Source organism: Aquarana catesbeiana, linkage group LG02 (genome assembly GCF_042186555.1).
Source record: "Aquarana catesbeiana isolate 2022-GZ linkage group LG02, ASM4218655v1, whole genome shotgun sequence".
Lineage (NCBI taxonomy): Eukaryota > Metazoa > Chordata > Amphibia > Anura > Ranidae > Aquarana > Aquarana catesbeiana.
The window spans coordinates 95,285,036-95,299,466 of NC_133325.1; the positions used below are offsets into that span (position 1 = coordinate 95,285,036).

The following is a 14,431-nucleotide window of genomic DNA, read 5'->3' on the forward strand; positions in this document are numbered from 1 at the left end:
AATACAGTCTCCTACATATATATATATCCACTGCATTCCAGTCTAGCCAAGCCTATATCTGACTGCAGGCCATTCCTGGTGTACGTTTTCAAATATACTTTCAGGCAGGTAGGTGATTCAGTGATCTGCAGTGCATAAAATATATATACAGTCGCCTAAATATATATCCACTGCATTCTAGTCTAGCCAAGCCTATATCTGACTGCAGGCCATTCCTGGTGTACATTTTCAAATACACTTTCAGGCAGGCAGGCAGGCAATTCAGTGACCTGCAGTGCATTAAATATATATACAGTCTCCTACATATATATCCACTGCATTCTAGTCTAGCCAAGCCTATATCTGACTGCAGGCCATTCCTGGTGTACGTTTTCAAATATACTTTCAGGCAGGTGATTCAGTGATCTGCAGTGCATAATATATATATATATATATATATATATATATATATATACAGTCTGTTACATATATATCCACTGCATTCTAGTCTAGCCAAGCCTATATCTGACTGCATGCCATTCCTGGTGTACGTTTTCAAAATCACTTTCAGGTAGGCAGGCAGGTGATTCAGTGATCTGCAGTGCATTAAATATATATAAAGTCTCCTACATATATATATGCACTGCATTCCAGTCTAGCCAAGCCTATATCTGACTGCAGGCCATTCCTGGTATACGTTTTCAAATATACTTTCAGGCAGGCAGGCAGGTGATTCAGTAATCTGCAGTGTATTAAATATATATACAGTCTCCTACACATATATATCCACTGCATTCTAGTATAGCCAAGTCTATATCTGACTGCAGGCCATTCCTGGTGTACGTTTTCAAATATACTTTCAGGCAGGCAGGTGATTCAGTGATCTGCAGTGCATTAAATATATATACAGTCTCCTACATATATATATATCCACTGCATTCTAGTCTAGCCGAGCCTATATCTGACTGCAGGCCATTCCTGGTGTACTTTTTCTAGTAAACTTCAGGTGGTGTTTTGCTAATAAAGATTTACAGCATGTCTGGAAGGCCACCAAGGAGAGGCAGACGCTCACATGCCACTAAAAGAGGGCAAACAGGCTCTGTGTCTACAGGCAACAGTGCTGGTCGTGGACACCGTGCATCCTCAGCACGTGGCCATGGGGCACGCTTGTCCTTTTTTCAGCAGCTGGCCGCGTTGATCCACAACATGCAGAAGAGTTGGTAGAGTGGATAACTAAGCCGTCCTCACTCTCCTCATCCTCTGTCACCCAGGCTCAGAGTAGTTTGCCTGCCAATGCAGCTGCCAAAGCGGCCTATTCCATCGGCTCAAAGTCATCAGTCACTCCTTCCCTAGCCCCACCATCATGCACGGAGGAGTCCCCCGAACTGTTCGACCACAGTGTTGGGTACATGCTGCAGGAGGATGCACAGCGTTTTGAAGACTCCGATGATGGTACCCAGGTTGAGGAAGGCAGTAATGTGAGCCCAGAGAGAGGGGTGCCCAAGAAGGACAAGAAGCTGGCAGTCATGTTTCCCCAGCTGTAGCATACTGCCAGGTTTGCTCCAGTGACGAGGAGGGAGGGGATGATGAGGTCACTTACTCTACGTGGGTGCCTGATAGAAGAGAGTAGGAGGAGGAGGCACATCTCCAACGAGGCAGGATGCCCTCCAGTGGATAGCTTAAGGGCAGCCACCTGACTACATCACATAACGCAGAACTCCGCATGTGCAGGGTGCTGCTGACTCCCCTCGTATTTTGAAAAGTTCTTTGGTGTGGGCCTTTTTTGATACGTGTGCAGCAGATCGCACCGTTGCTGTTTGCAACATATTTCTGAAGTGTATCAAGCGCGGCCAAAACAGCAGCCGCTTGGGCACCACATGCTTGACCATACATATGTCGACCTCCCATGCAGTCCCTTGGCAACAGTACTTAAAAGATCCACACCAAAGAACAAGGCGGACCTCTCCTTGCTCCTCATCAGCTGGGATCTCCAACCCCACTATATCTTCAGTCCTCTCAGAAACCTGCACTGAGAGGAATGAAGGAGTAGAATTAGGTGTGCCAAGTACTTGCGGGCAATCTGCTATCGCTAAACCAACATCTGATTGTAGCAGGCAAATTTCCCTACCCCAGTTGCTAAACCGTCGAAAGAAATTCGGTCCCAGCCATCCACATGCTCAGCGGCTGAATGCTAAATTGGCTAAATTGTTAGCACTCCAACTGCTGCCTTTTCACTGGTAGACTCTGCCCCCTTTCGTGAATTTGTGGAATGTGCGGTACCTCAGTGGCAGGTTCCCAAACGCCATTTCTTTTCACAGAAGGCCATTCCAGCTCTCTACCGGCATGTGGAAGCAATGTCTTGGCCTCGGACAGGGCGGTCAGCGGTAAGGTGCATATTACCGCTGACTCATGGTCCAGCAGACATGGACAGGGACGTTACCTTTCTTTCACGGCGCACTGGGTAACTCTGCTAGCAGCTGGGAAGGATGCAGGACAGGGTGCAGTATTGTTGGAGCTTGTTCCACCACCACGCCTCCAAAATGCTAGTTGTGGTGATTCTGCCACACCTATCTCCTCCACCCCCTCCTCTTCTTTTTCCTCTATGGCCTCTTCCTCTGCAGATTTGTCCTCGGAACCAGCGGTGCTCTGTAGGCATTCAAGGGGCTACGCAAGCACTCAGGCAAAAAGATGCCATGCGGTGCTTGAGTTGGTCTGCTTAGGGCATTTCCGCTGGTCATATAATGCCAGTGCTCGCCTGGCTGACCTTCACAAGCAATGCAACCTGCCCAAGAACCCCATGGTGGAGAAGGTGGCTGTCTGACCGATGCATTCAGACAATTCTTTAGTCCTCAGCCCCAAGGTCTGATCAGTTCCAGCAACCATCGCCAGCGTCTGATTTACATGGTGCAGGAATACCTAGGGGAAAGATCAGACTTGGAGACCTTTCCAACCGAAAATCCACTGGGTTACTTGGTCTTGAGGATGGATCACTGGCCAAAGCTTGCACAATATGCAATTGAGCTACTGGCCTGTCCTGCATTCAGCATTCTTTCTGAATGCACATTCAGTGCTGCTGGAGGCGTTGTAACCGATCACAGAGTGTGCCTATCCACAGACTCAGTTGATTGGCTCACCTTCATAAAAATGGATCAGTCTTGGATCATCAGCTACCAAGCACCTGATGCTGATGTAACCAAATAATTTTTCTATGAATGTGAGATACCTTGAAGACTGCCTATGCTGAGTGACTATCCTGTTATGCTGAGTGACTATCCTTTTCCTCTTCAATGTTCATAATGATAGCTTCTAAGAACATTTTTGTTTCAGGGCACCACCACCAGTGCCTAAGGCCCAATTTTTCTGCCCCTGTTTTACAGGGGCATATAATTATAATTTTTGCTGTAATATTTTGCAGCAGGGCTTGTTCCTTCGCTTAACTAGAGTATCTGTGAGGGGTTGCAGTGTTGTGGCACCACCGCCAGTGCCTAAGGCCCAATTTTTCTGCCCCTGTTTAACAGGTACATGTAATTACAATTTTTGCTGTAATATTTCACAGCAGGGCTCGTTCCTGCGCTCAACAAGAGTATCTGTGAGGGGTTGCAGTGTTGTGGCACCACCACCAGTGCCTAATATTTCATAGCAGGGTCTGTTCCTGCGCTCAACAAGAGTATCTGTGAGGCTTTACAGTGTTGTGCCACCACCACCAGTGCCTAAGGCCCAATTTTTCTGCCCCTGTTTAACAGGGGCATGTAATTACAATATTTGCTCTAATATTTCACAGCAGGGCTCGTTCCTGCGCTCAACAACAAAATCTGTGAAGGGTTACAGTGTTGTGACCCAATTTTTCTGCCCCTGTTTAACAGGGGTGTGTAATTACAATTTTTGATCAAATATTTCACAGCAGGGCCCGTTCCTGCGCCCACCAAGAGTAACTGTGAGGGCTTACAGTGTTGTGGTACCACCAACACCTAAGGCCCAATTTTCTGCAGAGTATATAGGGCAGGCCGTATAGTATATACAGGCGGTCCCCTACTTTTAAACATCCAACTTACAAACGACTCCTACTTACAAACAGAGGGAGACAACAGAAAGTGAGAGGAAATCTACCCCTAGGAAGGGAAATTCTCTCCTGTAAGAGTTAATATGGGAAAAAGGTGTCTCCACTGATGCTTTATCACCAATCCTTGTTTCCCTAATAACCCCAAATTTTAGAAAATCCAATTGTCATTGGGACAGAAAGTGAGGTGGTGTGTTCCTTTAGGCTTCTCGATGCTGTTTGTTCGCTAAGGTTCTCTAACAAACCTATAAGGGCTTCACAGAAGAGCTGTATTTATACTGAGATTAGATTACACACAGGTGGACTCTATTTAATAATTAGGTGACTTCTGAAGGCAATTGGTTCCACTAGATTTTAGTTAGGGGTTTCAGAGTAAAGGGGGCCATTGTATTCAGAGTAAATACTTTTCAGATATTTATTTGTAAAAAATTTTGAAAACTATTTCTCATTTTCCTTCCACTTCACAATTATGTGCCACTTTGTGGTCTATTACATAAAATCCCAATAAAATACATTAACATTTTTGGTTGACAAAATGTGGAAAATTTCAAGGGATATGAATACTTTTTCAAGGCACTGTACTTCATTACAGGTAAGTTAGCTCACTACAAATGCAGATATTTTTTTCAGCTAAACGTCAGCTTTAATAGAGTTTGCAGTGCACATGTGTGGGCCTGGCATTAAAGATTTTAACTTTACTGTGCAGCACCCACAAGGCGGCAGAGCTGCTATTTAAATGTGGTGAGTTGGTAAATGAAATGTAATTGCACTCAAAATATTTTAAAGAGTATCATAAAAGAGTATCATAAAATTGTGCTAAAAACTTTTTTCTATATACTGGTTTATGATCAGCTTTATTTTGGACATTTTTGCATGGTAAAATTAGGCAGCACCAAAGGATGAATAACAAAATAAAAATATGAAATGCTACATTAGTATGCCAAAAGTTCCAGAATTGAGAAAATGGAGTGTACCTCTGCCATGTTTTCATTGTAATCTGTGTTTTGTTTTTTTTTTTTGAGAGAGAGAGAGATTTTTTGCATTACTTCTGTCAGGACAGGGAGCTAGAAGAAATCTTTGTAATGGGGACGCTGACAAAAACACATTTTTAGTAGAGTGGGGAAGGCTTTTCCTTCCTGTCCTGGCTTTGGCCACATATGTCCAGTTCTTGGACCCCAGTGAAGTCACAAACAGGAAAAAATACTAAGAAAAAGTATCAATCCCACTCTGCCTAAAATGTTTTTTTTTTGTTTTGTTTTTTTTTACATAACCACACTGCAAATTACACCAACATGTCAGGGGAAAAAAAATCAAAAATAGAATCACTGAGTTGGAAAAAGGATCACCTCCCTCCTAAAATTAGGTGTAGCTGATAACCTTCTCAATGGCACACAAAGTCATTCAACTTTTAACTGTGATCAGCTATGATCATTTTGATTAGCTCAGCATGTAAAGCGCTTTCCTGGAGCATTTCAGTCCCTGGTAGTGCAACTGAAGCAAGCAATCAACTATGGGTGGCAAGGCTATGTCAAAAGATCTCTGGGATAAAGTCGTGGACAGGCATAACAAAATTTGGGATCCCTGGTTGCAAACCGTAGACACCTGTTCTTAACGACCTGAAGATCTAGACCCATACATGGTGACCTGTACAGTTGTACAGATATGTCCATGCTCCATACCCTTACTAAGACAGGGAGGGAACCTCTCTCTTATTACTTGGGGATGTATCTACTTGTAGTGCTGCCAGCCTTTGGCCCTACTGTGCAGGCCTTTGTTGTTGCTACTATTTTACACTTTTCTTTGGATTTCTAAATGCCACAAGGGGGTTGTTTTTTGTTTTGTTTTTTGCTTATTTCAGTTGTATGTAACCATCTATATTATCTTGTACTTTGTATTATCCAGGATATATTTGGCTGTAACCTCTTGCTTGTTATCAATAATATTTTTGTTTTTCTGTTAAAAAAATGTTGTGGACAGGCACAATTTAGGAGATGGATACAAAAGATTTCAAAGGCTTTATGATTAGAAGTACAGAGAAGACTATTATTAGGAAGTGGAAGGTATTTGGTACTGCATCAGGAGGTCGATCTAAACTGGATGAAAGAGCCAGGAGGAAACTGGTCAGAGAGGCTACCAAGAGGCATACAGCAACTCTGAAGCAGAGTGGTCATTGTGTGACAACAATATCACAAATTCTCCACAAATGTGGCTTGTATAGGAGGGTTGCAAGAAAAAAGACACTCCAAGAAAGAGTTTTGCCAAAATGCACCTTGAAGATCCTGAGGCCACATGGAAAAAGGTGTTATGGTCAGATGAAAAAAAAAAAAATTATTTGGACTCAACACCAAACAATATGTCTGGCCGAAATCCAATACAGCTCACCATCCAAATAACACTATTCCTACAGTAAAGCATGGAGGTGGTAATATCCTGTTATGGGGTGCTTCTTAGCAGCAGGGACTGGAGCACTTGTCAGGATAGAAGGAAAAATGAATGGGGCAAAATACTGTCAAATTCTTACGGAAAATATGCTGCCCTCTGCCCGAAAACTGTTGATGGGAAGAAGGTTTACCTTCTAACATGACAATGACCCAAAGAACACAGTAAAAATGGCCACACAGTGGTTGAAGGAGAAAAAGGTGGATGTTCTTGTATGGCCTAGTTAAAGCCCAGACTTAAACCACATTGAAAATCTGTGGAATGACTTGAAGACTGCAGTCCACAAACGGTCACCATCAACTTTAGCTGAATTTGAGCAAAGAAGAGTGGGCAAATATTGCAAAGTCTAGATGCGAAAATTTAGTAGAGACATATCCCAATAGACTAAAGACTGTATTTAAAGCAATAGGTGGTTCAACAAAATACTGACCCAAGGGGGTGATGATCATTTTTTCAACTCAGTGTTCGTTTTTGAATTTGATTATGTTAAAGGGGGTGATTATTTTCTATACCCACTATGTATGCATACAGTATATATATATATATATATATATATATATATATATATATATATATATATATATATATATATATACATATATGTATAAAGTATCTCACAAAAGTGAGTACACCCCCTCACATTTTTGTAAAAATTTTATTATATCTTTTCGAGTGATAACACTGAAGAAATGACACTTTGCTACAATGTAAAGTAGTGAGTGTACAGCTTGTATAACAGTGTAATTTTGCTGTCCCCTCAAAATAACTCAACACACAGCCATTAATGTCTAAACCGCTGGCAACAAAAGTGAGTGCACCCCTAAGTGAAAATGTCCAAATTGGGCCCAATTAGCCATTTTCCCTCCCCCGTGCCATGTGACTCGTTAGTGTGACAATGTCTCAAGTGTGAATGGAGAGCAGGTGTGTTTAATTTGGTGTTATCGCTCTCACTCTCTCATACTCGTCACTGGAAGATTAAGATGGCACCTCATGTCAAAGAACTCTCTGAGGATCTGAAAAAAAGAATTGTTGCTCTACTTAAAGATGGCCTAGGCCAGCGATGGTGAACCTTGGCACCCCAGATGTTTTGGAACTACATTTCCCATGATGGTCATGCACTCTGCAGTGTAGTTGAGCATCACGGGAAATGTAGTTCTAAAACATCTGGGGTGCCAAGGTTTGCCATTACTGGCCTAGGCTATAAGAAGATTGCCTAGCCCCTGAAACTGAGCTGCAGCATGGTGGCCAAGACCATACAGCGGTTTAACAGGACAGGTTCAGCTCAGAACAGGCCTCGCCATGGTTAACCAAAGAAGTTGAGTGCACATGCTCAGCGTCATATCCAGAGGTTGTCTTTGGGAAATAGACATATAGTGCTGCCAACGTTGCTGCAGAGCTTGAAGGGGTGGGTGGTCAGCCTCTAAGTGCTCAGACCATATGCTGCACTCTGCATCAAATTGGTCTGCATGGCTGTCATCCCAGAAGGAAGCCTCTTCTAAAGATGATGCACAAAAAAGCCTGCAAACAGTTTGCTAAAAACAAACAGACTAAAGACATGGATTACTGGAACCATGTCCTGTGGTCTGATGAGACCAAGATAAACTTATTTGGTTCAGATGGTGTCAAGCGTGTGTGGCGACAACCAGGTGAGGAGTACAAAGACAAGTGTGCCTTGCCTACAGTCAAGTATGGTGGTGGGAGTGTCATGGTCTGGGGCTGCATGAGTTCTGCCGGCACAGGGGAGCTACGGTTCATTAATTGAACCATGAATGCCAACATGTACTGTGACATACTGAAGCAGAGCATAATCCCCTCCTTTCAGAGACCGGGCCGCAGGGCAGTATACCAACATTATAACGACCCCAAACACACCTCCAAGACGACCACTGCCTTGCTAAAGAAGCTGAGGGTAAAGGTGATGGACTGGCCAAGCATGTCTCCAGACCTAAACCCTATTGAGCATCTGTGGGGCATCCTCAAACGGAAGGTGGAGGAGCGCAAGGTCTCTAACATCTACCAGCTCTGTGATGTCGTCATGGAGGAGTGGAAGAGGACTCCAGTGGCAACCTGTGAAGCTCTGGTGAACTCCATGCCCAAGAGGGTTAAGGCAGTGCTGGAATGTAAACATCCCTTGTAATAGAAAAAAGCATGACAGGACCTCCTAAATATGAGATCTGGGGTCAAAAAGACCTCAGATCTCATATTTACACTAAAATGCAATAAAAATAAATAAATACATTTTGTCATTTGAAAAAAAAAACCAAATGGCCCTTTAAGAGCTATGGGTGGAAGTGACATTTTGACGTCGCTTCCGCCCTGCAATGGTATGGAGACGGGTGGGGGCCATCTTCCCCTCACTCGTCTCCATACCCAGCCAGCAGAAGTACCCGACCGCACCAGAGTGCTCGCGCCAAATCCGCCGCAGAGACCACTATTATCGGAAACCGGACCGCCGGCCGAAGAAGAGGATACCAGGGTTATGGCAGCTAGCTGCTGCCATAACAAAGATATCCCTCTTCAAAGTTAGGATGTATATTGGCATGCTGTGGTCCGGAAGTGGTTAAGTCAAAATTCATGGTTACTGCCAGCCCCTCTATTAGAGACTGGCAAACCACACTACGTAAGTCATTTCTAAAAATGAGCATTGTAAATGCCTATTTAGAGCTGTCTTCAGGCCGGTCACGTGACTCGTGGCTGCTGCGGGAGGGGCCGAGATCTCTCTCTCTGATATCAGCCTGGGAGATCATGTGGCCTCCCGCAGAAGCCCTGTCTTGGAGCTCTAAAGCAGCCACGAGTCACCTGACTGGCCTGAAGACAGCTCTAAATAGGTATTTACAAAGCTCATTTTTAGAAATGACTTGCATAGTGTGGTATGCCAGGCTCTAATAGAGGGACTGGCAGTGACCATTGTAGAGCATAGAGTACAGCTGCGTATGATGGAGGGATGCACTCTGACCACGGTGGTCAGGGCTCAGCAGCCCTGATTTTCGTGGTCAGTACAGAGAGGGGATACAGGAAGTGGCAGGTTCAGGGAGTTTTTTTTACAGTTTTTTTACAGTCATAGTCAGCATTTTCATTCGTCCAAACATGGTGAGTCTACCTCCTCAAGAAGGCATATGTACCGTCATGTCAATGAACATCTAAATGATTCAGAGAAGGATTGGGAGAAAGTGTTGTGGTCAGATGAGACCAAAATTGAGCTCTTTGGCATTAACTCGACTGGCCGTGTTTGGAGGAAGGAAAATGCTGACTATGACCCTAGGAACACCATCCTTACAGTCAAGCACAGAGGTGGGAACATGATGCTTTGGGGCTGTTTCTCTGCTAAAGGTACAGGCCAACTTTGCCACATTGAGGGGCCAATGGACGGGGCCATGTTTTGTAAAATCTGGATGAGAACCTTGTTCCCTCAGCCAGAACACTGAAGATGGGTTGTGGATGGGTCTTCCAGCATGACAATGAACCAAAACATACCACCAAGGCAACAAAGGAGTGGCTCAAGAAGAAGCACATTAAGGTCATGGAGTGGCCCAATTACTCACCAGACCTTAATCCTATAGAAAATGTATGGAGAGAGTTGAAACTTCGAGTTGCCAAGAGACAGCCAAGAAACCTTAAGGATTTAGAGAAGATCTGTAAAGAAGAGTGGACCAAAATCCCTCCTGAGGTGTGTGAAAACCTGGTCACCAACTACAAGAAAGGTCTTACCTCTGTGCTTGCCAGCAAGGGTTTCTCCACCAAGTATTAAGTCATGTTTTGTTTGGGGATCAAATACTTATTTTACTCACTGAACTGCAACTTAACCACTTCGCGCCCGCGCTATAGCCGAAAGACGGCTGCAGCGCGGACGCTACCTGCCGGGTGGCCGTCCCTGGACGTCCAGCTGTTTACTTACGCAATGCGCGCTCCCACGGGCGCGCATCGGGGAATTTCTGTGCTGGCCGTGTCCCTCGGACACAGCCAGTCACAGATCGCCGTAAACGGCCAATGACAGCGGCCGTTTACAGTGCGATCGGCAGTGCCAATGAGAGAGGATCTCATATGTAAACATATGAGATCATCTCTTATCGCCGGCTCTCCCTCCTCACGCATAGAACAAAAAAAAAGTCAGTGTCATCTGTCATCTGTCCCCACTGTCATCCCTCCCCACTGTCCTCTGTCGCTAGTGCCATCCCTCCCCACTGCCATCCGTCCCCAGTGCCATCCCTCCCCAGTGCCATCTGTCCCCAGTGCCATCCCTCCCCATTGCCATCTGTCCCCAGTGCCATCCGTCCCCAGTGCCATCCCTCCCGAGTGCCATCCGTCCCCAGTGCCATCCGTCCCCAGTGCCATCCCTCCCCAGTGCCATCTCTTCCCAGTGCCATCCCTCCCCAGTGCCATCCGTCCCCAGTGCCATCCCTCCCCAATGCCATCCGTCCCCAGTGCCATCTGTCATCAGTGCCACATATTAGTGCCATCTGTCATCAGTGCCACGTATCAGTGGCATCTGTCATCAGTGTCATGTGTCATCAGTGCCACGTATTAGTGCCATCTGTCATGAGTGCCACGTATTAGTGCCACCTGTCATCAGTGCCACGTATTAGTGCCATCTGTCATCAGTGCCACATGTCATCAGTGCCACATATTAGTGCCATCTGTCATCAGTGCCATCTGTCATCACTGCCACGTGTCATTAGTGCCACATATTAGTGCCATCTGTCATCAGTGTCACGTGTCATCAGTGCCATGTATTAGTGCCATCTGTCAGTGGCACGTATTAGTGCCAAATGTCATCAGTGCCACATATTAGTGCCATCTGTCATCAGTGTCATCAGTGCCACATATTAGTGCCATCTGTCATCAATGCCACGTCAGTGTCATCAGTGGCACGTATCAGTGCCATCTGTCATCAGTGCCATGTCAGTGTCATCAGTGCCACGTATCAGTGCCATCTGTCATCAGTGTCACGTGTCTTTGTCCTGGTGCTCCAGGGCCTTCAAAAGTGTAATAGGTAGTCAACAAGTTAGATATGTAATTAATGCTCCTAGAACACCTGATGGTGCTCCCTGCATGTTGGGCCTCTCTATGTGGCCACGCTGTGAAAAAGTCTCACACATGTGGTATCATAATACTCAGGAGGAGTAGCAGAATGTATTTTGGGGTGTTATTTGTGGTATACACATGTCATGTGAGAGAAATAACCTATTACAATGACAATTTTGGGGGGGGGGGGAATCTTCCTTTTGCAAAGAATTGTGGAAAAAAATGACAACATCAAAAAGCTCACCATGCATCTTACTAAATACCTTGGAATGTCTACTTTCCAAAAAGGGGTCATTTGGGGGGTATTTGTACTTTCCTGACTTGTTCGGGTCGCAAGAAATTAGATACAGGCCGTCAGTACATCTGGTGTGATCAATTTTTTATGATTTGCACCATAATTTGTAGACTCTCTAACTTTCACAAAGACCAAATAATATCCACTAATTTGGGTTATTTTTTACCAAAGATATGTAGCAGTATAAATTGTGGCCAAAATTTATGAAGAAAAATTAATAATTTGCAAAATTTTATCACAGAAACTAAGAAAAATGCGTTTTTTTTTCAAAATTTTCGGTCTTTTTTTATTTATAGCGCAAAAAATAAAAAATCCAGAGGTGATCAAATACCACCAAAAGAGAGCTCTATTTGTATGAAAAAAAGGACAAAAAATTCATTTGGGTACAGTATTACATGACTGAGTAATTGTCATTCAAAGTGTGAGAGCACCGAAAGCTGAAAATTGGTCTGGGCAGGAGGGGGGTTTAAGTGCCCAGTAGGCAAGTGGTTAATTTATAGCTTTTGTTTTATGTGTTTTTTTTTCTGGATTTTTGGTTGATATTCTGTCTCTATCATTTAAAATACACCTATGATAAAAATTATAGACCTTTCATCTCTTTGTAAGTGTGCAAACTTACAAAATCTGCAGGTGATCAAATAATTATTTTCCCCACTGTATATTACATGCAGTAAGCCATTACTGAGAAATAAAGTAAGTTTATAATAATTGTGATGCAAAACCACACCCATTTTTCGAAGCATCCGTCATATCCCATAATTCTCTTCTTACCTTACAGTTACCAGTCTCAGGGGAGGTTGGCTTTATGGGAGGCTTGTCGGATGGAGAGTATTCCGAGGCACCTGTCATACACCTCAAATTATGGAGACTGCTCAGATATTTTTTTCTAAGTGCTAACAGGTCCTGGAGGTATTGTAAGAAGTCTTGTGTCTTGGCAAACATCCATGCGGAATCCTCATCTTTGAAATGGCAGCACCCCGTCTCCTCAATATTGGTGGTACTTTTGTACTTTTTTAGCGACTCATTAGAAGTCTGTTTTCCACCACCAACCACATACATGGAAGTGCTGCGGACCAGGCGCACCGGTGAAAGGGTGCCATTGTCCGATGGGTTACTGTCCACAAGATCACGACTGCAGGAGTTTGGATGAAAAGCTAATTGGATTTTCTTTAGCATGTTTTCCTTTGTATAGTAGAATATTTCTGAGAAAAAAAGACCACATTACATATGTATAGCCTTCTTAAGTAACTGAGCCCTTCTCAGCAAGAATTGGCCAATGTTGGTCAATGTATGAAGAAGTCTGGCACTTATGATTGTAAATGTGGTTTAGTAATCCATGGACTTCTATAGTGAATGCAAAATTCTTCATGAGAAACTGTTTATAATAAAAAAAGCTAAAAGAAAAAAAAAATTCTATAATACTTCTTAAGCTGGCATCTTATGAGGATTCTGTAAAGGTAGACAGTCCCGACACAAAGACCCATCACTGATACAGTCTGTGAGAGAGGATCTCAAGTTTTTTCACTATGGTAACACTGAAGCACAAGGATATCTGGTGTCTGCCTATTGTCAGAAAAATGGTAGAGTCAGATAACTGGATGCAACTTACACTGAGCCGGAAATTCACTGCAGTAGTTAATTTATTACACAGGTGGAGAATGTGTGTACACACTAACCCAGACAACTCAGTTTAATTTCTTAAAGCTGAACACCAGGTGGATATATAAAAACACCAATCTAAGTAGTTGTATAAATAAAAAAATGATATGCAATTTTAAATACAAACAGTATGTGAGCAAACTCTCAATGTCCTGGCCACCCCTCTGGCCCCTATTGCACATAGTGGCCCTGATGACCCAGGCTGCTGGTGTAGCAGACCATACATCCCAATACACAGCCCCTGAGTAAGTATCCATCATAGTGCTCATCATGGCAAACACTCTTAGGTCAATGCAGCCACATGACCATGCTGGCTAATGGTAAGAACATATAAGGCTCCTTCGTCTGGTAAGGTGTCCCAGAAGAAATACTTCTTATTGGTCAGCATGGTCCCACCATGGTCACGCTGACCAATAATTGATAATCACTCCAGGGCTGTGTACTGCAGTATATGGTGTACGGACAGGGCTGCACAGGAATCAGGGCCGCTATGTCCCGCAGGGCAGGGGTGTTGCTAGGTGGAAAAAAAAACAGGGGCTTCAGCCCGAAGTCCAAGCCCAGCACGGGGGGGGGGGGTGGGGGTGGTGGTGTGTGTTACCTACCTGACGAGCACTGACCTATCTGACATACACTGACCCACACTGACCATTACACTCACCTACCTGACATACACTGACCTACCTAACATACACTGACCATTACACTCACCTACCTGACATACACTGACCATTACACTCACCTACCTGACATACACTGACCTACCTAACATACACTGACCTACATTGACCCACATTGACCTACCTGGCACACACTGACCTACCTGACATACACTGACCTACCTAACCCACACTGACATACACTGACCCACACTGACATGATACACTGGCCTACCTGACTTGACGTGACCTACTCCTCTTGCAGCTCAGCCATAGTGTGCGGCGTGCCCGTAGATTAGACAGCAGGGCCAGGCACTCCAGGCA

The 14,431-nt window shown here is 44.3% G+C and overlaps 1 protein-coding gene across 1 annotated transcript in view; it reads right to left on the reverse strand.

The window, feature by feature from the left end:
- LG02H13orf42 (linkage group 02 C13orf42 homolog) overlaps window positions 1–12,968 on the reverse strand; it is a 28,484-nt gene extending 15,516 nt beyond the window's left edge. The window contains exon 1 of the mRNA XM_073617862.1: window positions 12,564–12,968. Within this exon, the coding sequence (XP_073473963.1) occupies window positions 12,564–12,968 (405 nt within the window). The remainder of the gene's footprint in view (window positions 1–12,563) is intronic.
- Between the last annotated feature and the right edge of the window lie 1,463 nt (window positions 12,969–14,431).